Here is a 27,984-nt window from a genome sequence, read left to right as displayed (position 1 = left end):
CATTCTCCTGAGATATGGAATGGAAAGAGAGTTATATGATATGAGTACATCATCTCTCTTTTTTCCCAAATACAAAACAGAAATATCTATTGAACATTTCTGCCTTTTCTGCATTATTGGTAATTCTACCGTTTCCATTTAATAATTGACCAATACCATTGTTAGAATTTCTTTTGTTCCCAATATACTTTAAAAACTCTTTATCATCCTTAACTTGGCTGTCAATAGGTTTCTCTTGTGTCCCTTTGCTTCCTTTATCAATTTTCTATAAGTCCTAGCATCTGATTTATATTCAGAACTATCACCTTCTCTTTTCTTCTAGTTGTTATATTTTTTTATGGCTCTTTTCACTTTCCCTCTAAACCAGGCCATTTTTTTAACCCAGATGGCCTTCTTTCTTGATAGTGGCTTTTGGGGCATCTAGTAAAAGTATTCCTAAATAATTCCCAATTAACACTCAAATTTTTCTGATTAAATTCTTCCTCCCAGATGATTTGACTCATAATTGTATTCAACTTTGTGAAATTGGCCCTTTTAAAGTACCAAGTATATATATTACTGGTCTGGACTTTATTCTGCTTGCACATTATAAATGTGACCAAGTCATGATCACTTGTACCTAAGTTACCATTAATTTTAAGTTCTGTGATCATTATCTATCAAGATGAGGTCTAATATAGAGTTCCCCCATCTTGGATGAAACAATTTCTGAGCCAGGAAGTTGTCATTTACAATATTTAGAAATTCCAAAGATATTTTGGTACTGGCAGCATGAGTCCTCCAGCATGTGTCACCCAGATTGAAATCCCCCATTATCAGCGCTTTTTTCTGTAAGTAGATAAGGAGCTAGTTATCTGTTTACTTAGTGTGTTTTGTATCAAAGGGGTAGCCGTGTTAGTCTGGATCTGTAAAAGCAGCAAAGAGTCCTGTGGCACCTTATAGACTAACAGACGTATTGGAGCATGAGCTTTTGTGGGTGAATACCCACTTCTTCGGATGCTGCTTTTAGACTATCAGGTTTTGGAAGGGACCTTAGGAGGTCATTTAGTCCAACCCCTGCTCAAAGCAGGACCAATCCCCAGACAGATTTTTGCCCTGATCCCTAAATGGCCCCCTCAAGGATTGAACTCACAACGCTGGGTTTAGCAGGCCAATGCTCAAAACACTGAGCTATCCCTCCCCCCAATAGTGTGTTTTGAAGTTCTGTAGCAGCCCCTAATTCCTCATTGTGTGCTTTAATTGTTAGGACATTGATCCATAAGCATTCAAGATAATTTTCTTCTGAGTTATCAGTGACTTGGAAATAAGTACACCTCTACCCCAATATAACGCTGTTCTCGGGAGCCAAAAAATCTTACCGCGGTATAGGTGAAACCGCATTATATTGAACTTGCTTTGATTCGCCAGAGTGCGCAGCCCCGCCCCCCCCTCCCGGAGAGCTGCTTTACCGCGTTATATCCGAATTTGTATTCTATCGGTTCGCGTTATATTGGGGTAGAGGTGTAATACAATTTTTTTACATAGAGCCAGGGCCGGCTCTAGGTTTTTTGCCGCCTCCGAGAGTGCAACTGCTGAAGCAAAAAAAAAAAAAAAAAGCACAACTGCCGCCCCTGGAAGGCCACCCCTGCAATTGTGCCACCCCTGGTGCCTAGAGCCGTCCGTGTATAGAGCACCACTCCCACTCCTCTTTTGATCACTTGATCCTTCCTACTTAGGTTTTAACCATTGATTTTTAACCTTCAGTAAAGGGAATTATCCCACCAGATTTCAATTATACCAACTAGATCAAATTTATGCTCATAAATGAGAATTCCTCTTGTTTGTTTCCCAGGCTCCTAACATTGGTGCATAGGCAATTAAAGAATTTCTTCTCTTCATGTCCTTTTGTTTCTTGATTAATTTTGTTCTCAACATCTTGATTTTTATGTGGCGTGCTCAGACCTTCCCTCTTTTACCCTCCTCTTTTGTTATTAGTTTAACCACCTCCTGACTCCTCTAGCTAGCCAGCCAGCCCCTGAGAAGATTGGTCCCCGTTCTGCTGAGCTGGAGGCCATCCAAACTTTATAGCTCCCTTTTCCCACAGACGATGGACCCAGAACGCCTCCACCGAGCACCCCGAATCTCCACCCCTCTGATCCTCACCTCCTGCATCCAGAGGACTCCTGCACTCAGACCTTTCTCCCTGCTGAGCCCCCATCCTCCGCACCTGGACCCCCTGGAAAGCCCCTCCTTCCTGCATCAGGACTCCCATTCCTGCACGCAGACCATCCCCCGCTGAGCCCCCTGCACTCAAACCCCCACCCCAACGAGCCTCTCACCCCACTGAGCCCCAGTCAGCTGCACCTGGAACTCCACCCCACCAAGCCCCATTCCCCCAGCACCTGGATTCCCTCCTGCCGAGCCTCATTCCCCCACAGCCTCCCTGCTTAACCCCAACCATCTTCACCTGGACCCTCCCCTGCAGAGTCCCATCCCCCCTGCACGTGGAACCCCCCCAATGAGCTGCCTGCACTCAGATTGCCCCACACAGAACCCCCTCTCACCCCACACCTGGATTCCCCCACAGTAAGGGGGGAATTCTCCTTGGATTCTGCTGGGCTGAGCCTGTTTGTCCCATACCTGGATAGCAGGAGAGCTCTTTGTGGACAAGCTTGATTTTTCTTATAGGTTGGGCTGAGCAGTCATTCACAGGTGTGTCCTGTACATCTCTCCGTTCCTTTGGAACAGCTGGATCTTGAGAGGTCTCTTCCCCAGTTTCCGCTCTTCCCCAGTTTCCGCGTTGAGGACCTGGTATCAATTGGAAACTCCTCTAGCTTTGAAGAATTCCTCTTGATCCTTGTCTTTCTCTCTCTCTCTCTCTCGACTCCTTGGTGGCCAGCTCTTTGAACCTGGAGTACTGATATTTCCTGAATCTGGCTGTCTAGAATCCTTAGCTTCTCTGATTCTCAGCAGTGTCTCTAATTGCCCCTCCAATCCAAGTGGGTGTCATTTTAGGTTTGTCAGCTAGGCATGTTAGGACTTGTCTGTATGGGGAAATCTACCAGCATTACCATGCTGCTGTAGTTATATTAGTATAAATCCCCATGTGGCAGTATGATGATGCTGGTAAATTTCCCCATTAAGACAAGCCCTTACTAAATGTTTCTACTAAGACAGTCAGTAATGAAAATTAATTTAAATATTAACATAGTTATCATTAAGCTTGAAAATTATCACCATTTGTACAAACTGAGCAGTTCAGATCTCTGAGCCATGTGTTTAGGTTGTATTCTGATTCAGGAAAATAACTGGTGCATTGATTTATACTTGGTTCACGGGTTTTTCACAACCATTTTTAAAAGAAAGTTTTTGGATTCTGAAGCACATTTTCTTGCAAAGGATATGTTCACTTCATCACTTCAGGTTTTGTCGCTGCGGGGGGGGGTCATGGAATACACAAGGACTTAGCGTATATGAAGGGATGTATCTGGTGCTGGAAATGGGACTGGAGCAGTTTTTGTTTCTATGATATATGGTTTCTCTTTTCTTAAGCAATTGGGAAATTCCCACCGAGTTCCTTAATGGTTTAACTTTTTTTTTTTTTTTTAGCATGAGCATATCAGTGTTGTGGGTGGCTTTTTTTTTTTTTTTTTTGGTGGGGTAGTGTTTATAAAATCAAGTTGACAACCTAAAAATGTGGAAATATCTAATTTTATTTCCAAATTATTTTTAGGCATTCCGATGAAAAAGGTTTTTTGTGCATAGGGATGTTTGTATAATCTTAACTCTCGCAGCCAGTGGGGCTACTTATGTGTTGGGATTTGTGTTTGGGTTTAAGACCCTGAACATGAAACTGACTATAAAGAAAATTGAAAAAACTCTCTGGCTTTCACTGCAGCAAATAGAAAGGTGAAAAGTAAACAGCAATATGCAGTGATTAGCAAACTGGATTTGAAAATTCTTCTGAGGCAGCGTTAGTAACTTAAGAAAGGAAACTTGTTTATAACGTAAATTGAGTTTAAGAAGAAATGCTCAGGAACTTCTGTAGTACATTATAATTCTGTGTCTAATTTGTATTAAAGATGACGTTTTTTAATGTCTGTTTTTTCTCTTTTAATCCATCTGATTTTTCTGATTCTATACAATGTATGTAATTTTAAATGATACATTTTGGCATTTTCCTACATGGTGGCAAATGAAAATAGTAGGTTAGATAAACTGTAACAGACTCACAAATGTTTGTCACAGTCAGCTGAAGCAATGTGTAATAAAAAAAAAAATCAAACTTTTACTACTATTGCCTTAGAACAGTGGTTCTCAAACTTTTTTTTTTCCACGGACCACTTGAAAATTGCCAAGGGTCTCGGCAGACCACTTCATGATTTTTCCAAATGTTGTTTGTACCGTTAGCTAACTATTGTAAAGCGCTTTGGATAAAAGCGCTATATATATATAAAAAAAGCTTAATTATAATGTTTTTTGTTCTACAAATAAAAACGCACAACTCATATTTTAATATCAGGAGTCTTACCTTTCTAATGCGATGGATGTGCCCTCTCTCCCCTGCTGCGCCAGCGCCTGAGCTGGGGCTGGGAAGGCAGTGGGAGAGTGTCTCTCCCCCTGCCACAGCAGCCACAGAGCTGAGGCTGGGAAGGAGGGCCGTCTCTCCCCAGCAGCCGCAGCCCTGAAGCTGGGAAAAGTCGCCTCTTTCTCTGCTGCCGCAGCCCTGCACGTCCCAAATTCTCCCCCACCCCCTCATCTCACCCCACTGCCCCCTCCCACCTACCCTCTATTCCCCCCAAGGCTACCACCTCCCCTTACATGTGTGTCTCCTCCAGGGTCCAGGCACCTAATTAGTGGAGCCACGCCTGCGCGGCTCCACTAATTAGATGGGTGGCCCTTCATTCTCTTGTGTGTGGCCGCCCATGCATGCACTTTAGAGGGAACTATCCACAGACCACCTGAATGGAGCTCACATACCACTGGTGGTCCATGGACCACAGTTTGAGAACCTCTGCCTTAGAACTCTATCCTGTAAACATGCATATGAGTAACTTTATGCATGTGAACAGTTCCATTGAACTCATTTATATTGTTGAAACTGAAATCATTTTAAAACTCTAAATTACATTTCATCATTAATGTTGGCTGCTTACTTTTTGCATATTCATCTTGAACACGATAATATATTAGTTTTGTTTTATTTTATGGTCAGTTGCACCTTCTGGTTCTTATGTAGTAAACTGAGTACTATTTTGTTTCTTTTGGGGTATTGCCTAGAAATGTTTAACTCCAAGTAGACTATTTACATGGAAATCAATTTTCAACAAGACAGTGGAAATGCCTACCTTAGGTTTTATAAAACATTTTAAACAAAAATTAGATATGGGGAATTAATCAAAATTTCCCTTTAAAAGAATTTGCTAAATCAAGGTAACTACTTGTTAAAATGATTTTGTTTTACACAGTGTCTTCTCAGAGGTGATAAAATACCCATAGGACAAGGCTGAGAAAATCTAAGGTGACTTCTAGAAATCTGTTTGAGTATTCTAGTTGTTCAGTGGCAAAATAGTTAAATCAATGCATGATTTGAAAAGAAGTACATAATTAGTATTTTGTTAGCTGCCTAATTTCAGGATTTTTTTGAAATGTTGATCTAGGTAGAAGAATACATGTTCACTTTCAGTGAAGAAGAGCATGTTCCCAAATTCCTCCAACTTGGGTCGTCCACCCTTTCTTCCAAAACATCAGCAGCACAATAATTTCTTCAATGAGCTTCCTCTGAACATACCACCCACTCTTCTCTCTCATCAGCAAATTGTTGATGCTCGGTTCAACTTTCAGAATGCAGCGTAAGTACAGTAGAATTTCAGAGTGGGAAATGGTTCCTGAAAGGCCTGAGCCTTTTTTTTTTAAACTGAGCTCGGTTGGAGGGAGGAATCAAATGAAGCTAATTCTCAGAGAATTAACAAATGTCACTGTCAAATCAGGCCCCAAATTTATCTTCCTTAAATAGAAATTACTTTCCTTCAATCACTGGAAGGATATATTTTTCCAATATTTTACACTTTGTCATATAAAATATTTTAATTTTGTTTAGAAATTTATCAATTTCTAAACATGGATTTGCATTATCTCTCTTGGTGGCCTGCATATTCCATTACTGTTCAGTGGTGGATGAAATACACACCAGAGCAATACATGATGCATCACAGCAGTGGGAGCTAGTAATCCACAGTGGGTCTTTGAGGATCTTAAATTGAGAATGGGTGGGGGTGGAGAGTCAACGGAGGAGATGAATAAGGGAAAGGAACATTTGGCTGAGGTTAAGTTTTAAAGCATGAATGTTCTCTTGAGAAATTCATGTTAACACTAAGTATTGTTTTTGAGTGAGTTTGCAAAGTTCCTTTTGTATTTGTACTCTGCACAGTGACTACCTCATTTTCTTATTCTAGTCAATTTCATCCTGTGAAAAGTATTCTTCTCCTCCTCCTTTCAAATCTAAAGAATAGACATACTACTTCTAACAAATAGGTTATAGTTGGGGTTTTCTGCTTAATTTTTTTGTTGAAAAGTGTAAAAAAATATTCTGAATAATAATTATGTACTGCAGTCTTTCTAGAGCTCTCTTGAGTGGGAACCTTTCAACTATTCCAGCTGTTTCGCCACAGCCATTGACGTATGGAAATGGCAGCTCAGGACCTGCATCAGCTGCCCCCACATTATTCCGAGGCAGGAAGTAAGTATTTGTTAGTGTATAATTACTTATGCTTGTAATGCACGAAAAGGTGATTTTCTGAGAGACTTGATGGTGAAATCAATTTGCAATTTTTATTTAAAATTGTCTAGAATCAGGAATATTGAATAAGAAGTTTATGGTCAAGTAGATACAAGTGCATGCATAGCAGCATTTTTAAGCGTTCATACACCTGCTTGTGACAATATTAGATGTAGTAGAAAAGTGCTTGGCATATACTGCTCTTTTATTTCCTTTTCAATTACTAGTGGCCCCTCCGCCATCTGACTTGCAAATCAGGGCCCTGATTCTGTATAAACAAACACACACATGTTTTTAACTTGAAGTAGATTAGTGTCAGTAATTTGATTAAAAATTATGAGGAAATAAAAATTCAAGTTGAGTAGAACTGCTTTTTCAATGTACATTGTATGTAGATTATGATGTTTCTGTGACATAGAAAACAGGAAGTTTGCAGTTTGTTTACCTCTGCATCTGAGAGCGTGTTTGCAGTACAGTATTAATTAAATTTAGCCTTTATATATATATATATATATATATATATGAAACAAGTAAGATTCTTGCTTTTTGGAATTTTGTAAGCAAGTTGTGGCTATTCTACAATAAACAAACAAACTTACACTTAACTTTGTGTCCCTCTCAGTTGTCTTAGGTTTTTCTGAAAGGGAAATTCCAGATGGAAACTGGGTTTTACTCAGTGTTGTCAAGCTGGATTTAGATGGAAATTGGAATTCAAGTAAATGTGCAAAAATAGGATACATAAGGAAAAAATAATCAAAACATGTTTTTGCATTTAAACTGATTGTTTATTAAACAAAGGAAGTATTAACTGTAGCTAACAAATTGACAGATTTAAAAATCTGGCCATGGTGACCAGAAGCAAAGGTATTTAGGTGTCTAGAAATGCAGATAGACACCCTTTGAAAATCCCGTTGGCAAACATCTGCATCTGTAGGTGACTAAATATCTTTGAAAATCTGTCCCCATGTCCTTTGTTTTTAGAATTTGTATATCTCATCCTCTCCCACCTGATTTTTACTCATAGATTGGAAAAGGAAACCAACATATCTGTTTTTAAAATTCCCAATCAGTTTCTCAAATTTCAGATTTTTATTTTAAACAGGTTTATTTTTTTAAAAGAAAAGTTCGTTCATGGTGCATTTTTGTAAAGAATAAATATACTTTTCTTTTATATTCATGTTTTCTTTGTATACAAAACTAGAGCATCCTCTTCTGTAGGACAGCTGTTTGAAAGTAAAATGTATAGACTCTAACATCTAATACAGCTTTATCACAATGGGAGTTGGAAATGTCAAGATGAATGTAAGACCACAACATCACATCATAAAGTATATTTAGATTTCTAAAGCTAATAAGATCATGCTCAATTATATTGTTTGTGTTTGAAATGGACACGTTAACTTTGAGCCACATTGATGAATGCATTAAACTATAAATATTTGCCAAATGAATAGTGGTTCTTTTTTGCCCAGATTACACATTTTACTGTCTGTACAATCTAAACCTACACAGACAAATTCTACATTTTGAATGGCTATTGTGGTAAGTTTCTCTCTTTCTCCCCTTCCCACCCTTGAATATATCAAATTTGTCACTGGGTATACACACTGGACACAACTTTTCACTGCACCAATGTTGATGTAATTTACAAAAACACACTTTTCAGTAGTGAGTATTTCAGAAAAAAAAGTATAGTATTTTCATAAAAATAGTCTGACCAGACTTCAGCTTGGTTAGTTATATTTTTGCCTAACCGAATTCACCATTTAGTTTCAGTTGACGATGGTATTCATTTTACTGTTGTATAATGTAAATTGTGCCACTAAGCAGCTGATGGTGCATTGCACTTCAGAGTTTACTGCACTTCAGCGGTTATCCATTCTCTTATGTTCTCCATTCAAGATTTTGATTTACTTAGTATCTAGGATAGGCGTACCTTTTTGTTTTTTAAAAAAAACTTGGTTTTGCTGAAATATTCACTGTAATTAACTGTTAGTATTTGTACTTCAGGCTCTACTTTAAGTAATTCATTATTGGATGTTGGTACATGTTTAAATTACAAACTGGAGGGATATTGTCTTTGTTTTTTGCAGGAGGCTAAGTGAACAAAATGTTCCTTATGATGTCAAACGTCAGCGGTTTCATTCACCTCATTGTGAGTCAACTCTAGTTAACCAAACAGTGCCTTTACCAGAAGAACGCAGATACTCATTCCCCGGATCAATTCCTTCACCATTGTTTCATGCACATTACATACCAGATTTGACTGGATGTGTTCCACCTTTGCGAGATGCTCCATTTCCAGACCCTATAGAAACCACGCTCCCTGTGGCCAAAGATAAGGTAATGCTTACACAGGCCTGAGTTTTACTTTCTTCTTGTGAGATGTTCATATTTTATCATTTATATGAAAAAAGTATAAAGAAAACATTTAATGCTAGTGATTTTTCTTAAGTATTAAAGGTAAGACACCACTCTGTTTTAAAAAGGGTTACCTAGGAAGATGGTGGAATCTCCATCCTTAGAGGTTTTTAAGGCCTGGCTTGACAAAACCCAGGCTGGAATGATTTAGTTGGGTTTGGTCCTGCTTTGAGCAGGGGGTTGGACTAGATGATCTCCTGAGGTCTCTTTCAACTCTAATAGTCTATGATCTATTAACAAATTTAAATTAGCTAGTTATACTACTACTTGTCACTTGCATGATGCTTATACAGAGCACTTACAAACATTAACTAATTTAAGTCTGTTCTCCAGCTAGTAGGGAGACCCTTGTCTCTCAGGTTGCCAAGAAAACTTTTTTGGGGATTCTATGGCAGTATCTGCTGCTGGGTTTAACAAACATGGCTGCTGGGGTGCGTTCATGCAAGGGGCAGAGAATGTCTCTAGCTCAACGCTACCTCCCTGTTTTCTTCCTACATGTGGATCTCATGAAATCTGCATATGGGTCAGGCAGAGTGCAAATTATAGGGGTCTCCATTTGTTGCATCACCTGTGAAACAGCAGAGATAAGACTAATAAGGAAAAAGACCAGTAGCATGGGAGATGGCTCCCTTTGTAGTGTAATGAGAGAGCTGTAGAGAAGCCTCTCTACCCAAACCGGGAGGAGGTGAGGGAGAATTTATCATTCCAGTTCTGGGGATGTGTAAGGGAGGAAAAAGCTTTTTGCTGTATCCTGCATCTTCTAGGATGTGTGGGAGGAGGGGCATAGTGGATATAATCAGAGCCGGTGGTAGGCATAAGCAGACTAAGCAATTGCTTAGGGTCTTGAGCAGCTCAAGGGTGCCACCTATTCACTTTTGGGGGTGGCAAAAATATTCCTGCTTAGGGCCCCCAGTGAGCTAGCACCACCTCTGGATATAATGTTTTCAGAGCCACAAAATAAGAACAAAGCCTGCTGCAGCCTTTTCTTTTGAAATTGAAAGACTGTAGTGCATTATGTAACAAATAACAGGGAAGTGCCATGTTAGAATTTTCATTTTTAATAAGGTCAAGAATGTATTTTATAAGGTGTTGTTATACTACTGTGAAAATACTTACTTCAAGATGATGATGATGATTATTATAATGCATAGCTATACAGTAGATTAAGAAAAACTAATGTTTGTTTCCAAATAAAACGAGAATTTTTCTGCCAGATAGCTAGTGTCTTGATTTTTCCTCTCATGCAAACTGTCTTCAAAACAGTATTTTTAATATTTGTTTTTCCTGACATTGATAACTTTAAATTTCCTATTTGTTTGAGTCAGTAGAAAATATTTGTAGCCTTTAGGGCTGCTCTTTGCTTGGAAGGTTGCAGATATTGCCTGGCTGAAGATGGAAATTGGCCTGCTGTGGATAGCTAGCCTCTCTCCACATGTTGGCCAAATCAGTCTTGTGTGGGTGATTAAGGTGAATTTGAGCTGGATAAGGCTCTAAGAGTGAATAGACTTTGGAAGCTAATATAGACATATATATTATATGTATGTTATTGGCTCTTAATTATGATGTATTCTGTCTTCTGTTTTTCATATAACTGTATTTTTCACGGGAATTTTTCACCCATTATCTGTATTTTTTGCCCATTATAAAAGTTTTTTTGTGTGTGGGGGGGTGTTAAGTTAAGTCAACAGGTTCTGGAGTTGTTTCAAGCATGTCAGCAACAAACCTGCGACTTGAACAAAAAAGAGCTCTGCCGAACGGAACTCCAGAAGGAAATTCAGCGGATTTTTCCACGTATGTTATTTTAGGCTTTTAGTACATATTTGAATATTCAGATACAAGATTTTGTTCTAGCTAAGAAAAGTTCTCAAGCTTCATTCTATGGTTCTGTTGCTACAGAGAGCAGACTCTTCTTGGTTGGATCCTCACTGAATGGATTTGGTACTCGTAGCAGTGATGGTGACCTGTGCCTGGTGGTTAAAGAGGAGCCAGTAAGTTGCTTTAAAAAACATGTTAAAATGGGAAGACTGTTCATACAGTGAACTCTGTAATAAAGCAAATTGTCCCTTTCAAGATATTACCTTGAAAAACGTGGTTTTTGTTTAGTGGATTAAGTCTGTTTTTGGAATCCGCCCATGTAAGAAATTGAGAGGTGTATACAGGGGATGTCAAAACCTTCTATTTAACAATTATCTTTCACATTGCTAGAGCTTTGATCTGTGGCTCTCAGAATACTTTACAAATCTTAATATAGCTTCATGCAACAGCCCTGTAAAGTAGTTATCTTAATTTTACAAATGGGCAGAACTGAAACATAGAGGGATGAGTTAGTTGCCCAAGGTCACGCTGGGAAATCTGTGACACAGCTGGGAATACAACCCAAGTATCCTGTTTCCCAGTTCTGTGCTCTTCTTCCTTTTTTCAAAGGCACAAGACTGATAGTTCTAATAAGTAATGTTTTTTTCTTAGTTGCCACATCAAGTAAGGCAGAAATAGCGAATATTGCTATACCTTCCGTGTCTTAGATTTTTCAATACGCGTACTTTACTTCAATAGGAAAAAAGTTCTCAAAGGTGAAAATGACTTAAAGTCCAGGTTACATATAGTGGTGACAGCTCTTTGCATTATTAAGAGACAACAAAGACAAACTTTCCGTGATACAAAATCCTATTGAGGAAAAAAACAGAGAATGTGAACTTTTTAAGAGGGAATAGAGACTCAGTAATTTTACTGAGTTGCCACAGTAAGAAAACTTATTATGCAATATATCATCACTAAAATATACTTTACTACATATAGTGAGAGGAAACTAAATACAGGGAACTGTGTTAAGTTTAGAGAAAAGGAATAGTAAAACTAAGTCTTAAGTAGAGGATTCTGGAGTATTCTTGTAAGTAACAGCAATTAAAGCGAAGGTTGCAAAACTCCAGTTTCTTCAGTTATGGGTTAGCTTCCTGTCATAGTTGTTCTCTGGTGTGACTATGATGCATGATAAGCAGTACTCAGTATGAAATATTTTAGCTGGTGCTAAAGAAAATATTATGAAGGTTTTGATAAACTTCCTGAATGCTGATAGGTTTTTACATGCTCATCTCCTAAAATATCAGATTTTTTTCCATTCACTGTAAATATTGTATAAGGGAAAGAGAAGGTCACGTACTTATGTTCTGTATCTTACATTTCATATTTCAGGTAAATCAGAAGACTGAAGCAAGGCATATACTCAGCTTAGTCCAAAAACTCTTCTGTACTAAACTTTGTAAGTCTCAGACAATTGGTAACAGTGTTTGTAATTCTGGAGGCAAAATGGATAGTTCATTAAAGCTACCTTTATATGTGTATGTTGTCTAGATTCCAATCATGTGGGATAAAATCACATAATATACAGTATTTTATCAGAAGGGGTAAGTGGTACAGTAGTTGGAAAGGCCTTTGCAGATTCTAAAATCAGATAGAGATGACTTTTTAAATTTCACTGGGAAGATTATTTTTAATAAACTAATATTCCTCTCTAGTGCTTGCAACCCAAACCTTATATCTTTAGGTTACTGAGAACCTGACTGTAAACATGATGATAAACTGCTTAATCTATACTCGCTACTTTGAGAGAAATACAAAATAGTATTATAGTGAGGAGTAAGTTAATTTAACGTGGTCTTATTTTCCTTATACTTTCTACTTCTGGCTTAATTTACAGTAGTGAAAAGGGAAAATGAAATGTTATGTGTCTGATACAGAAAGCATGCAAAGTTCAAGTGGTCCCAAATTTTGCTAAAATAGTGAAGACTATTAAAAGCTCTGTTCCCTGATGGTTCTCCATAATGGTTAAGCTCCTTTGGACTCTGCTTTTCTCTCTCTGTCTCTCCTGATTATCGCTGAGAGAGAGATGCCTCTGGGAAGATATGTCCTAGCTCCCGAAAAACAAAGTGCAGGTGTGGTCCATCCCCCCTCTTCCCCTTTGATGGAAAGAGTTGTCCTAATTACAAAAATAACAATAATTTGTCTTCTATGTTGATAGAATGCTAGGGAACATCTTTCTTAGAACAGAGTCAATTAACCAAATTAACAGCTCCTGCCGAGAGTTTTAAGTACAGTATGTATGTATAATAAAGATACAATTCTTGCGTTGAGACAAAATCAAAGTACTAATCTCACAAAATGTAGATTAAAAAATCCTAAGTACTAAGGGAAATGATTAAAAATTAGACAGGCTAGTTACATCTCACACCCACAGCTCAGTGCTAGTCTGTTTTGCTGTATATTAGCAGACTGTGGGTCTGGCTTCCAAGTTTTAGGTCTGGTTTTGTACCTCTTACAAAGTAAGTAGCACTAATATAAGCAGTTTCATTGAGTTCGATGGTCCTTTTCATGTGAGCAAGGAGTATTCAGTGTAGCATTTGAAGAATAGTTCTCTCTAGGATTAATCTGCTTATATCTCATGTCCCATTGAAAAACCTTCCACCAATGTTTTTTTTCACAGTAGAAATGAAGTTAACTTTAATTTTTTCTTATCACCTAGATTGTAGTTTAGCTAGTAGTTCTTCTAGGTTTACTGCAAAAGTTCATATTGGACTTCATTAAATCACTTTAGCTAAATTCACTAGTCAGCTCCTATTTACTAAATATGAACAATTTGACTACCGCTTTAGGATCCAGTTTTCTTACAGTCAGCATCTTGCCTGATACTTCACTGAATATATTTTTCCTCCCTTTCAGCAAACTACATTGAGAGACCTCAGCTGATCCGAGCAAAAGTGCCAATAGTGAAGTTCAGGGATAAAGTCAGGCAAGTACCTTAAATTAACATCCTTTCTTAGGCCTGATAGAGTAAAGTTCTTAAAATGTACTTTGCACTTGAGTAGTCCCATTAAAATCATGCTGCTTCTTTGTGACATGTACTGTAGTCAGATCATAGATCTTGTCAGCTAGCGCAGTGATAATGTCAACTTATCTTCTTCCTGGCCTTAAGCAATTCTCACAACTGGAGTGGCTGTTGAGTTTTTATGATGTGAATAAATAGCAGCACCACGTCACATATCATGTACACAGCGTTTTGTCTCTTAAAGGCCTTAGTTAATAGTAGATCTGGGCAAGAACCTTTTCTCATCCTGCAAACATTTTTGAGATTTTGAAAAATGTCCAGTTCCACATTGGGACATATCAGAGACCTTTTGAAATCTTCTGTGAAAAATCAGTGAGCGCTCCCACCCCAGAATAGCTAGTATTCCTGTGGTTAGGGGGCTCACCAAGGAAGTGGATATTCAGGTTCAAGTCATTCCAGGTGAATATTCTAACTACAGAGACAGAGAATCGAACTCTATCTCTGATCTATTGAATATTTACTTATTTATGCAAAGTGGAATAGATCATACAGAAGAGAGTGAGTCATCCACTACAGAGTAGTAAATAGCCTGGTAGCTAGAACATTCGCCTGGGATGTGGAAGACCCATGTTTAAGCCCGTGCCCCAAATCAGGCAGAGCAGAAACTAGAACCTGTACATCCAACTTCCCAGGTGAGGGCCGTAACGACTGGACTATTCTGAGGTGGGGGTGGCTTCTAGTTTTGACCTGAGGCATCTTTCCCACCAAAAGTGTAGTTGCTGGTGCAGTCCTGCAAAAATTGGCATTTTCCCAAAGAAATGACATCTTAGGAAAAAATTCTCAAACAGCTCTAGTTAATAGTTAGTTCATTGCAGGATAAAATTCAAAGGGGAAAAAATTCAAGATGTTTTCACCTTTTAAGTGTTTAACTGTTGTCAAGAATTAATTCATGATTTCTTTGAGTGTGGCAGTGTGGATCCCACTGTAGATGTGAATGTGCCTCACATACACAAGCTCAGAATCTTTTGAATAGCAGTGTCTGTCGGTGCTTCACATGCCCCCTGTGCCGTCTCATGTTCCCATACCAAGACATAAAGGACAGAATGTCTGCAACCCTCCCTCAGTTGCCTCTTACTGTCTGTGGCAGCAAAATGGAACCTAGCAAATGTTCAACCCACTACACTTCTTGAGCTTCAAACTTTGTTTTGTGAAGAAACTCTTCTTCACTTCTCGTTATCTTTGACTTGGATGTTTAAAAAAAACGGGTACTTGCCCCATATGCCCCCTGTAGAGTAGGGCAAGGCATTTTGCACCAACTGTCATCATTTCAAACTCTAAACCCACAGGGTTTAAACCCTATCTTTCATATGGTCATATGCTCTTCATTGATGGGCTCAGCAGATGTCTCTTCCACTTCAGGGACAGGGACGTCCCCAGCAAGTGGTTTTTTTCTGCTGCAACTTCTCATCCTGCACTCAAACTGAGACACATCAGGCTCAAATTACTTTTACTTGAGCAATCCATGAAAGTCATGTCTTACCCTGGGGAAGAGAAATCCACCAACCCAGAGTTGAGGAGCCCATCCATGGTAAGTCCCTCCCTGTAACCAGGCACCATAACCTTGGTTCTAGTGGGGAGAAGAAGCCTTTGAAAGAGAGATACTCCTCTTTGCCATCTCCAAGCCACTCTTTCTTCCCTACTTCAATTAGGGAATCCTCCCTAGTGGGTCAGAATGTTCCCAGAGTTCCCTCTAGGTTTCTTTCTGTACTGGGCACTGATATGTGACTGGCAGTGGACAGGAGAACTGTAATTGGGTCAGTACCCTTATGATCTGTCATCTTGGCCTTACTGGCGCTGCTGCGATCTACTCCTCCACGTGTTCAGAAATGCAGAGCCTCATCCCATGTACTAAGAAAACAAGCACCTTCATCCTTCTCCCATGCTGCCACTCATGCTTGGGAAGAGCTTACCATAAACATCTGCAAAACTAACTCATTATCCTCCTTCAAAACCGGCCTTAAAATTCTACCTTGCCATGAGGCCTACACAAAACTTGGCAATGGTTATGCTGCAGGTGTGCTGAGATCACTACCTGTCCTGCTGACCAGTACTGACTGACTGTTTCCTTGTACTTCCTATCTGCCTCTATCCTCTGTTGTCTTTTGCCTTATACTTGGATTGTAACCTCTTTGGGGGCAGGGAATCTCTGTTTGTTTTGTTTGTACAGCACCTAGCACTATGGGGTTCTGGTCTGTGATAAAATTGCTCTCCATCTTCTCTCATCTAATGGTATCCAAATTTCTTGAGACTAATGCTTACTTATCTGCTGGTTAGAGAACCTGCTTCCATGTGGAACCTCAATGTTGTCCTTTCAAAGCTTATGGAGCTTCCCTTCAAACCCCTCTCAGAGAGCTCCATCTACAGTCTTACTCTCAAAACAGTCTTTTTGGTGGTCATCAATTTGGCCAGAACAGTGAGAGAGTGTCGGGCACTCATGTCAGAACACCTGTGTCAGGGCTCCTTCCCCACTCTGAACTTTAGGGTACAGATGTGGGGGCTTGCATGAAACTTCTAAGCTTAACTACCAGCTTAGATCTGATCCGCTGCCACCACTCCCAATGTGCTAATTCCCTTCCCTGGGTAGCCTTGAGAGACTCTTCACCAATTCCCTGGTGAATACAGATCCAACCCCCTTGGATCTAAAAACAAGGAGAAATTAACCATCCCCCCCTCCTTTCTCCCACCAACTCCTGGTGGATCAAGATCCAACCCCCTTGGATCTAAAAACAAGGAAAATCAATCAGGTTCTTAAAAAGAAGGCTTTTAATTAAAGAAAAAGGTAAAAATCATCTCTGTAAAATCAGGATGGAAAATAACTTTACAGGGTAATCAAACTTGGAGCCCAGAGGAACCTCCTCTAGCCTTAGGTTCAAAGTTACAGCAAACAGAGGTAAACACCCTAGTAAAAGGTACATTTACAAGTTGAGAAAACAAAGATAAAACTAACACGCTTTGCCTGGCTGTACTTACAAGTTTGAAATATGAGAGACTTGTTCAGAAAGATTTGGAGAGCATGGATTGATGTCTGGTCCCTCTTAGTCCCAAGAGCGAACTCCCCCAAAACAAAGAGCACAAACAAAAGCCTCCCCCCTCCCCCCAAGATTTGAAAGTATCTTCTCCCCTTATTGGTCCTTTGGGTCAGGTGTCAGCCAGGTTACCTGAGCTTCTTAACCCTTTACAGGTAAAAGGATTTTGGAATCTCTGGCCAGGAGGGATTTTATAGTATTGTACACAGGAGGGCTGTTACCCTTCCCTTTATAGTTATGACAACCTGTATACCTCATTCTGTATGGGCAAGGTGGTATTGATACATCATTGCAAAATCCATTCTCAAAGTGGTTTCTGAGGTCCATTTAAGTCAATCTGTTAATGTATGTCTGTTCTTCCCGAAACTCCCCACCAGGGGAAAAAAAGCTACATACTCTGGACATATTCAGAGCTCTTCTATATTACATTGACAGGCCCAAATCTTTCAGAATGTCCCCTTTTCTATTTGTGGCTATAGGGACAGGCTACTTCATGCACTCCATTATCCATTTAAGTAGTCTTTGTATCTAATTGTGTTTCCAGCTGGCTGTTGTGCCTATCCTAATGATTATTAAGGCTCACTCCAGCAGAGCCTAGGTGACATCTGTAGCCTACTCCTGAAATGTACTGAAATCTGCAAGGTAGTTACACAGAGCAACCCACTCATGTACGTCAAGCATTATGCACTGGATTTAGCTAGATCTGATGCCAAGTTTGGGAAAGCTGTACTTCAATTTCTGTTCAACTGATTCAGCTGACGCTCCTTGTGCCACCATCCCTTGCCTTTCTATAGTAGCAGTGGTCTTTAAGATGTTGTGGTAAATGTGGGTCCCATGACCCATTCTCCATCCCTGCTTTTGGAGTCCTCAGCAGTCAAGGGCTTTGAATTACGAGAAACTGAGGGCGGGGCAGGGACATGGCCGTTGCACAGGAGCATGAGGCAGCACAGGCACATGTGCAGCCCTGCTGGATGTGGCTGTTGAAAAGATTTTAAGTTTGTGCATGTGCAATTCAGACCAGGGAGGGGTTGTCACTTCTTACCCTGTAACACTTAGTGCCTCTCAATGCTTTATCACTGTAACTCACTACCTGGGAGATTGAGTCAGCAGCAAGCATGCAGGTCATACCCTGAATGTCTGTGTGCTATGCAGCTAGCCCTGGTTCAGCAATTCTGACCTGAGCAGCCTGTCTACAGACCCACTCTGGCTTCTACCAGCCTGGGTTACAACTAGCAGGGTGACCCCAACATGCTCTCAGTCCCAAATTTTCCCAAAATCTTGTGCTCTATGTCCAGCCCTCGCCTGGACAGTTCAGAGAAATAATAAGGTCGGTATGTCTCTTTAAAGGAACAAAAGCACATCACAGTTTATTAATTTAATTGGAATAAATATATCCTTTCCTGCAAACCCAGCACAGAATTGGTTTATAGTAAAAAAAAAAAAAAAACCTATGTCCTATTGTTAATACATTTAAGTGATGCCAGGTAAAAGAAATAAAGTTAGAAAGGGTTACAAGCAAATCAAAAGGGAGAACAGGTATCTAAAAGATAAACGAGCAAGGCACGGGCTTTGTTCAAGATGGTTCGTCACACCAGTCTTTCTTCTTCCCAGTCATGGCTGACTTTCTCTCAGGACCTTCCACAGAAGCACAAGGTGCTGGCTTCGCTTGTCTTTGTGAGTGAAAGATCTTGGCCAAAGCAGATTTCTTACTTTATTTTCAGTGTCCAAAGACTTCAATACAACCTTGGTTGAAAGACCCATCTTTCTCCGCTGTTCCCTTGTCTGTCTAGTGATGGATGTCAAAGGTGGCTTCTGTCCTTGCTTATATCTTCCAAATTTGAGTGACCTTGTTTCAAGAGGCAGGATGACCTCATGCTGTTCTTCCCTTCCTGTGGACTTCCCATCTCCCTGCTTACGTAAATGGCACTTCTATAGTTTTTTGGTCACGCTTTGCTTAATTTCATTGAAGACCGTAGATAGCTGCCAGCTCTCCTGGCTGAGAGGGAACCTGTTTCTGTTTGGGCACAGACTTTAAAAGCATAATATCATTAAGTATTCATATTTCCTCACATAGTGTTAATATATACATACATTTCATCATTATCATCATAATAATCACCGGTGTATTGTTAACTTTCAGAAAAGATTTCAGAGTGGTAGCCGTGTTAGTCTGTATCAGCAAAAAGAACAAGGAGTACTTGTGGCACCTTAGAGACTATTTGGGCATAAGCTTTCGTGGGCTAAAACCCACTTCATTGGATGTATGCAGTGGAAAATACAGTAGGAAGATTATATATATATATATATATACATACACACACACACACACACACAACATGAAAAAATGAGTGTTGCCATACCAACTCTAAAGAGACTAATCAATTAAGGTGGGCTGTTATAAGCAGGAGGAAAAAAAACTTTTGTAGTGATAATCAGGATGGCCCACTTCAAATAGTTGACAAGGTGTGAGTAACAGTAGGGGGGAAATTAGCATGCGGAAATAGTTTTCACTTTGTGTAATCACCCATCCACTCCCAGTCTTTATTCAAGCCTACTTTAGTGGTGTCCAGTTTGCAAATTAATTCCAGTTCTGCAGTTTCTTGTTGGAGTCTGTTTTTTGAAGTTTTTTTGTTGGAGAATTGCGACTTTTAGGTCTGTAATTGAGTGATCAGGGAGGTTGAAGTGTTCTCCGACTGGTTTTTGAATATTCTAATTCTTGATGTCTGATTTGTGTCCATTTATTCTTTTGTGTAGAGACTGTCCGGTTTGGCCAATGTACATGGCAGAGTGGCATTGCTGGCACATGATGGCGTATATCACATTGGTAGATGTACAGGTGAACGAGCCTCTGATGGTGTGGCTGATGTGATTAGGTCCTATGATGGTGTCGCTTGAATAGATATGTGGACAGAGTTGGCAACGGGCTTTGTTGCAAGGATAGGTTCCTGGGTTAGTGTTTTTTGTTGTGTGGCGTGTGGTTGCTGGTGAATATTTGCTTCAGGTTGGGGGACTGTCTGTAAGCGAGGACTAGCCTGTCTCCCAAGATCGGTGAGAGTGAGGAATCGTCCTTCAGGATAGGTTGAAGATCCTTGATGATGCGCTGGAGAGGTTCTAGTTGGGGGCTGAAGGTGATGGCTAGTGGCGTTCTGCTACTTTCTTTGTCGGGCCTGGCATGGTCATGGAGTAGGTGACTTCTGGGTATTCTTCTGGGTCTGTCAATCTGTTTCTTCACTTCACCAGGTGAGTATTGTAGTTTTAAGAATGCTTGATAGAGATCTTGTAGGTGTTTGTCTCTGTCTGAGGGATTGGCGCAAATGCGGTTGTATCTTAGAGCTTGGCTATAGACCATGGATCGTGTGATGTGGTCTCGATAAAAGCTGGAGGCATGTAGGTAAGTATAGTGGTCAGTAGGTTTCCAGTATAGGGTGGTGTTTGTGACCATCACTTATTAGCACTGTAGTGTCAAGGAAGTGGATCTCTTGTGTGGACTGGTCCAGGCTGAGGTTGATGGTGGGATGGAAATTGTTAAAATCATGGTGGAATTCCTCATGGGCTTCTTTTCCATGGGTCCAGATAATGATGTCATCATCCTTACCCACAACTTTTTCACATTTGGGGACAATGTATACCTTAAAGTCAGGGGCACTGCTATGGGTACCCACATGGCCCCATAGTATGCCAACATTTTTATGGCTGACTTAGAACAACGCTTCCTGAGCTCTCCTCTCCTAACGCCCCTACTCTACTTGCGCTACATTGATGGCAACAACCATTTTTTCATGTTCTCTGTGTGTGTGTGTGTGTGTGTGTGTGTGTGTATAGATATATCTATATATAGTGATTAGATATAGATATATTTATATCTTCCTACTGTATTTTCCACTGCATGCATCCGATGAAGTGGGTTTTAGCCCATGAAAGCTTATGCCCAAATAAATGCTAGTCTCTAAGGTGCCACAAGTACTCCCTGTTCTTTTTTCAGAAAAGATTTCACCCTGTAAACTTTGATAATACAGTAACATTGTATACAATCAGTTGATTCAATTGTTTATCACTTGAGGTTCAGCCCATCCACCCCACCCCTATCTTTATAGACCAGTAAACTTCTGCAATGTATTGGTCTGGGTTTTACTTTTCAAACAAGCTTCTCTCCTGCTGGGACATAATTGCCATGTTGTCTCCTCCCTCGCTTGTTAGCTTTATAGCTGTGTTTACCTGATATGTAAAAATGGGTCTTCATTGTCTCTGCCTGATCACCAGGCTGGTGAGAGAAGCAAATACAAATTCCTTTGTCTAGGGCAGACCTGGTTACCAACTTCCCCTGGCATGCCTGGTTTAAACACATTTTATTAATCATTCCAGCATACATCCATAACTCTTAATACATGCTGCATATGTACCTCACTCAAGAATATTAATGATCAGTGAGTTATTAAATTTTCAAATGCCTCACAAGGCATATTTTGTACAAAGTTTATTACAGTAGTGTGTAGGGTGTGAATACGGGGTGCTTAGGGTCATAGCGTGTGATCCACATGCACACCCATGGTGGGATCCACAGTAACAGCATCTCGAAGAACCATATTTACTGTAGGGTAAGTAACTGATCTTTGTACTTTGTTGTAAAACCGCCTTAACATCAAATAAACATGATTTTTTGTAAAGACGTATTGTTTTTTAATCATTATGCACAAACTATAGAGTCTGGTTTGAATCAAAATTAACATTCTAAATACTTTGTGGAGAGAGGTTTTGAATTTGTAACACAAATTATGGACTTCCATGCTAACAGTATAGTACAAGGATTATGCATGTGCATTAAATACTTGGCTTAGTATTTAATTTTTATTTGTTTTTCCTTAAGTGTTTAAAAAATGTGTATCTAAGTGAAAAAATAGATTTCTCAATGAAAGCATAATGGATGCAAAAAAGTTCTTGTGAAATTTATGAATGAATATGAAAATAACATTAGCCTAATAAGAGGGATGCACTAGGATGTTGTACAGCAGGGGTAGGCAACCTATGGCACGCATGCCAAAGGCAGCATGTGAGCTGATTTTCAGTGGTACTCACACTGCCTGGGTCCTGGCCACCGGTCTGGGGGGCTCTGCATTTTAATTTAATTTTAAGTGAAGCTTCTTAAACACTTTAAAAAGCTTATGTACTTTACATACAATAATAGTTTAGTTACATATTATAGACTTATAGAAAGAGATCTTCTAAAAACATTAAAATATATTACTGGCACGTGAAACCTTAAATCAGAGTGAATAAATGAAGACTCGGCACACCACTTCTGAAAGGCTGCCGACCCCTGCTGTACAGCATAACTATTTATATCCTGTTACCCTAGCTAAGTTTTCAACATCTGAGTGCTTACTTGGAAAAAAGATTACATGTAAAAGCATTAAATTAGTGACAAAGTATAGGAATGGTGCCCAAGTCTTTCTAATTTATGGGCCTGCATGTTAAGATAGGAAGACAATTTGTATATCATTTTCATATGATGACTATACTTTAATCATTCCTAGTAGAGAATCATTCCTGAGCAGCTTTCTAATATTCGGCTATTTTCTGCTCACTGCCCCCTTTCTTCCTGCTTCCCCCTTCATCCTGTCCTGGGGCGGGGAACCCAAAACTTATTGAGACCTTCCTTGGAGAGAGCCACTGTGATCAGATCAAAAACCCCTACTATATCCCCTTTGGTACTACAAAATCTAGTATCTCCTCAGTTTTTATTATTAACTACCTTCCAATTTTGCTATACTTGCATTCTGGATTATAAAATGCTAATTAGAATTTCATTACATACTTTTTCCATTTACAATGAGGTTCAAAATAGGAGAAAAGTGGTCTGTTGGATAGGGCATAGGACTGTGGGACACAAGATCAAAATATGCAAAATATTACTTTTAAAATAGTTGAATCAAATGATCAATCATAGGTAAACAGTGGATAAATTATCCAAATAGTGAAGTAAAAGCAAGGATCATGTAAAGTTTGCCCAGATACCATAGTGGTCTCCTGTGCGCATTTAGTAGTAACTCACAAGTGAGAAACTTAAGTGATTAGATGTAGTTATCTTTATGTAACAACAAGTTTTAAAAAAACTCAAATCCTAAGAATATGTATGAAAATGACCATATTAGGTAGTTTTCATAAATATTCTGATAAGCTTACAGTTCATACTAGTTTTGCCATTAATACTACTATGTAAAGTTTCACCTAATACATTGCCATAATCTTAACACCAACACACAAAGTGGAAACTCTTTACAATCAGGGATTGAAAAATTTACTTGTCATCTATTAGCCCCCAGGGCAAACTTATCACCCAAGAAGACTATACTGCCAACACCTGTAGCTTATGGGAGTTAAACAGCTGCTGTACTATTTGTGTATTTTTAGTTGTAACATTGTCAGTAAAACTTTCTATGGTTTTGTTGCTTTTGTTAGACTTTCTTTCTTTTTTTTTTTTTTTTTTTAGATTCAATCTAATTATAGGGAAAATAACTTTCATGGGAAGGGATTTTGAGAAAAATCCTGTTTCAGAAGACTGAAAACTATTTTTTTTTCCTGCTTCCTGGCCGCCTTGAAGGAAGGCTTTTGTCAATTTCTCTTCTGAAATTGACAGGAGCCTTCCTTGAGAGTAGCTGCCAGAAAGGCAGAGAGCTGAGCCACTGTGCCTCCCTGCTAACCCCCCAGCTCTAGGACCCAGAGACCCAGAACTGCTTGTTCTCCTGAGCTAGAGGGTTGGCGGAGGAGGCAGAGTGTCCTGTGCTCTGCTGTGTTTGCATGAAGATTTTTCCAGTTCTAGTACAGATTTGACAAAATATTTTGTTCTACTGAATAGGCATTTTTTTATAAAACTAAGTTTCATCATAAAATTTCCCTAAAGGTGATACATCTTTCCTGAATAGTCTTCAGTGTCTTATTTCCTCTTTTGCCTCCTTTCCTTCACCTAATTCTTTCCCTAATTGTGTATGTTACTGTCTCCCTCTTCTCCTAAAGTCTCATGACATACTACTTTTCTATCTTATCCCATCAACCTCTTTCTCTCCCACACTCTTCATTAACTCTCACATGCATGTACCCATGCACTTACCCATACAGAGATCAAAAAATGAACCAGGCAATGAATACCTAGAGGACTAACCCTGTATAAACCAAATTAAATATAGGGGAATTCACTGTCCAGGCATCTTCTCTCTTTCCCAGCTGCTCCCAGGAAGCATATTTAGTTCAGTGCAGTTCAATGACCACTAATATTCCCAGCGGTGTTTTCACATTTATTTACAATATCTACCAAATACTAACTCAAACTTGTAAACTTCCTACTCTGCTAATTTTCTGTTTACTTTGTGGGGCTTTATTGTTCTCTGATGACTTCTGAAAGAGTAAGATTTAACTCTGATATAGGTTTTAAAATAATATGTCGGATACAATGGGCTGTTTTAAAGCAATTAACAAAATAAAAATTCCTTTACCAGTATAGTGTGTTCTACAGATATTCAGAATTGATAGCTTAATTGGCATGCTTCTGTTTCCACCAATATACCAATTTATAGGATTATTTATTATAAAGGAAATGTAAGTAACATGCCAAAGGGATTTTTTCCCAAGCAGAGATTATTAAACAGCGATCTCATGATTATATTACTGTGTAATGTTTCTCTCAACAAAAGCTCACTGCTGAAATTATTATTGTTTTATTTTTGATATCTCTAAGGCAATGATTTGTAAACCTATTAAAGCTTCATAAATAGATTTAAAAAATTAAAAAAGAGATGGCTGTTAAAATCAAAGCAAAATAAGGAGTGTTTGACACTTTGAGAAAATTTGACTGAATCAGTCCTGAATCTCTGATGTATCATTGATTTGAGTTCCCTTTTGGTCTATCTGCAGTGTGTCCTTTCTGATATAGATTAAAACATTGCTGTTCTTCTTTGACTGTAAATTCAGATGCTGTCACTAATCTAGAGTTTTCTAATCTCATACAGGCACTACAATTAAAATTTGTCAGTTGGGAATGGGCATATTATGCTTTTCTTGCTGCACTTGTTTTGCTGCTAATAACGTGAAATTTATAAAAATCGCACACACTGAAGTCAGATTAACAATGGAGAAACTGAGTTAATAGCAAATCTTGCAGATTTTGTACAAAACAAATATCTCCTTCTAAAGTGCTTGTTGCTTGATATTCAAACACCACTGCAGAGTTAAGAAACAACCAGGACACTGAAGTGTGTGTAGCCACATTGGTGTGTCCCTAGAATACGATCAATTAAATCTGAACCTGAATTGTATAGGAAGATCCTTGTGTTTCGAAACCTTCTACCTGTATTTTCCTTCTCCCTTTTTCAGGGACTTGTTCCAAACTAAAACATCACAGAAATGATTTCAAAAGATGCTTCATCAAACCCAAGTTTGTTTGTTTAGCAAAGGAATATATATATTAAATATTGTCAGTGTAAATGTGTAGGCTAATACAAAAACATGTAGGATTTTAAGCCATCCTATTGGTTTGGACTATGTTCTTCTTGCATATCCTATACTATCCAATTTCAATATTATTTAGTTGTATCAGACACAACCGAATTCAAGTCCATAATTGAGGCATGAGCAATAATGAAGCAAGCAGCACATTTGACATCCTTACAGCTTTATTGACTCCAAAAAGCAATAGTCTAGAGGCTTATCTTAAACTCAAGTTTCCAGTAAACAAACTCATGGTTGTTAATTCAGTCAATGACAGGATGATGATGATGATAAATATATTGTAGTTATGTCTTATTTTGAAAAATGTGTGTGATACAATTTGACTTCTTTCCCCCCACATAGCTGTGTGGAGTTTGACTTGAATGTAAACAATGTTGTAGGAATAAGAAATACATTCCTTCTCAGAACCTATGCATACAGTAAGTTGTCTTTATATTTTCTTATTCCCAGAGAACTTTCTCCTACTTTAAACTAGCACTTCAGTTAAACTCTCTTGATAGGAGCTTTTATTACACATGCACTAGTATCTAATCATATTGGGATGTTATCTGTCTTATTAAGTAACTAAAATAGGTACAGTAATTCTTGTTACCTACAATTCTTAAAAGATCAGTTATATGGAGAAAAGTAGTGTAGTTTAATATGGCTAGTTAATCTTTTTAACTTTCAAAAGTTAAAATGTATATTTTTTTTCATGCTAGGTCCACAGAGCTATTACAGTGGGTGTATCAGCCTGCCTTGCAGCTTGGGGGCAGAATCAGCACCATCAGGCACTGGGAGCAGTGGAATGCCCTGCTCCCTGAAGTTCCCCCAGTTTTTTCTGCCTTCCTACTGCAGAGCTTCTTTGAGGGGAATTCCAAACAGTATTTCAGATTTAGACTGAAAAATCCATTAAATAATTAGTCTGGTTAATTCCTAGCAGAGTCCCAGGCCTGCCTTTGATTTTGGGGGGAGATTGCCCTCTCAGCTCTGATTCCCCTTCTGAGGTGTTTGGAGCAGCTGGCACCCTTGCAGAGAGAGAGCTAGCCTGCGAAAAGCTAGAGGTAAATGGAAGGGTCTGTGTCGGGAAGCTTGACCAGCTCTGCAGGTAGAGTGCAATTTCCCAGTCTGGGTGGGGTCACCTTAGACCCTCGCCCCTGGACAGGAGAGGAGCCAGGCAGGATTAGAGAGGCTAGCAGTGCTGGGCAAGATGCTGCCCAAGTAGGAAAACGGGACAGGCAGGATTGGGAAAGAACAGGTTCTGGGGGAAGCAGCCCCCTCCATCTCCCTGAGGAGACTGAAGCCAGAAGATTAGAATGCCAGATGGAAGACTGTGCCAGTGTCCCTTTAGCCCACACTAGCAGCCACGCCTCTGACTGCAGAGTTCAGCTGCCCCTGCTTCCCTTCAGTTCACTGATGTGGGGGGCTCCAGATACAGCACAGTCACTGCCAGTGCCTGAGGATGCAGTAAGGAGCCTTTGGGCCCAGCTCCCTCCCCCTCTTGCTACTTCTATAACAGCCCCCAACCTGAATAGATTCCTGCTGACATCCTAGATGAGAGTCCCCTCACCCCTGGGGAAAACAGACTTATCTGGCCCATGTGGATCCCATACAAAAGAGAGGGATAGAGCTGCTGAGGAGGCTGTTCTTGAGCCCAAAGCTAGTGCCTTCATTGAGAGACCTAGAGAGGGCTGTGTTAGGTCATTGAGAGACCTAGAGAGGGCTGTGTTAGGGCAGAGAGACAAATAACCTCAGCATCTCTGAGGTCATGGAAATTGCTAACCCCTTGAAATATTCCCAGTGCAATCTGAGCCCAATTTCACTTCTCCCTCTGAAGCAGGATTATGAGGACAAACTCCCAAAGGAGAAATAAATGAATAATAAAATCAGTGCTTGGTTCCCCTGCTCACCTTCATGGAGTGAAGCATATCAGCTAATTCTCAGCACCAAGATCTTCTGCTCACCCTCCCAGAGAAGATAAGCAGAAAGATCAGCCCACAGACATGCTGATTCCTCTAGGGATGCTTTCGCCCCAGTTTCAGACCAGCAGTTCAAAGCAGAGTAGAGAGAGACAGAGTAAAATATATTAACATTTCCCTCCCCTCTCAAACAAAAGGAGAATAGACTTTTGTTGATGAGAGTACTGGATATTTTAAAGCTATCCCTAGCTGGTCTGCAGCTGCCTTGTAGCTGAATATCCCTCTTGATGCACTTTGGGAAGATGTAATAGAAGGCTAGGGATTCTCGGTCACACCAAAAAGATTGGGAAAGTATCATGCTGTCATCTCCAGCTGGTGCTGTGGGTCACCGGGCCCTAATGTTCAGATTATTGTTCCTAGCGTCTGTTGCAGGTTGCCATGCCTCACCACTGCCTCTCCCTCTCCTGCAGCAGGTAGCTGTGGATTAATGGCAGGACATCAGCC

General features: G+C 39.7%; 1 protein-coding gene across 3 annotated transcripts in view; it reads left to right on the top strand.

Annotated features, from left to right (window-relative positions):
• The window catches only part of TENT2 (terminal nucleotidyltransferase 2), a 73,146-nt gene that overhangs the window by 3,454 nt on the left and 41,708 nt on the right, over positions 1–27,984 (top strand). For 2 of the 3 annotated variants that reach the window (XM_034773724.1, XM_034773726.1), the window contains exons 2-9: positions 5,640–5,831; positions 6,593–6,718; positions 8,851–9,100; positions 10,855–10,969; positions 11,075–11,166; positions 12,368–12,434; positions 13,892–13,961; positions 25,925–26,001. In XM_034773724.1, the coding sequence (XP_034629615.1) occupies positions 5,677–5,831; positions 6,593–6,718; positions 8,851–9,100; positions 10,855–10,969; positions 11,075–11,166; positions 12,368–12,434; positions 13,892–13,961; positions 25,925–26,001 (952 nt within the window). In that variant the 5' untranslated portion in view covers positions 5,640–5,676. Of the gene's footprint in view, positions 1–5,447; positions 5,501–5,639; positions 5,832–6,592; positions 6,719–8,850; positions 9,101–10,854; positions 10,970–11,074; positions 11,167–12,367; positions 12,435–13,891; positions 13,962–25,924; positions 26,002–27,984 lie in introns of all 3 variants that reach the window. The other variant, XM_034773725.1, reaches the window with a different exon arrangement.

Source organism: Trachemys scripta, chromosome 6 (genome assembly GCF_013100865.1).
Source record: "Trachemys scripta elegans isolate TJP31775 chromosome 6, CAS_Tse_1.0, whole genome shotgun sequence".
In the NCBI taxonomy this organism is placed as follows: domain Eukaryota; kingdom Metazoa; phylum Chordata; order Testudines; family Emydidae; genus Trachemys; species Trachemys scripta.
Note: the sequence above shows the minus strand (reverse complement) of the source record. Positions and strands in the feature narration are given on the sequence as shown.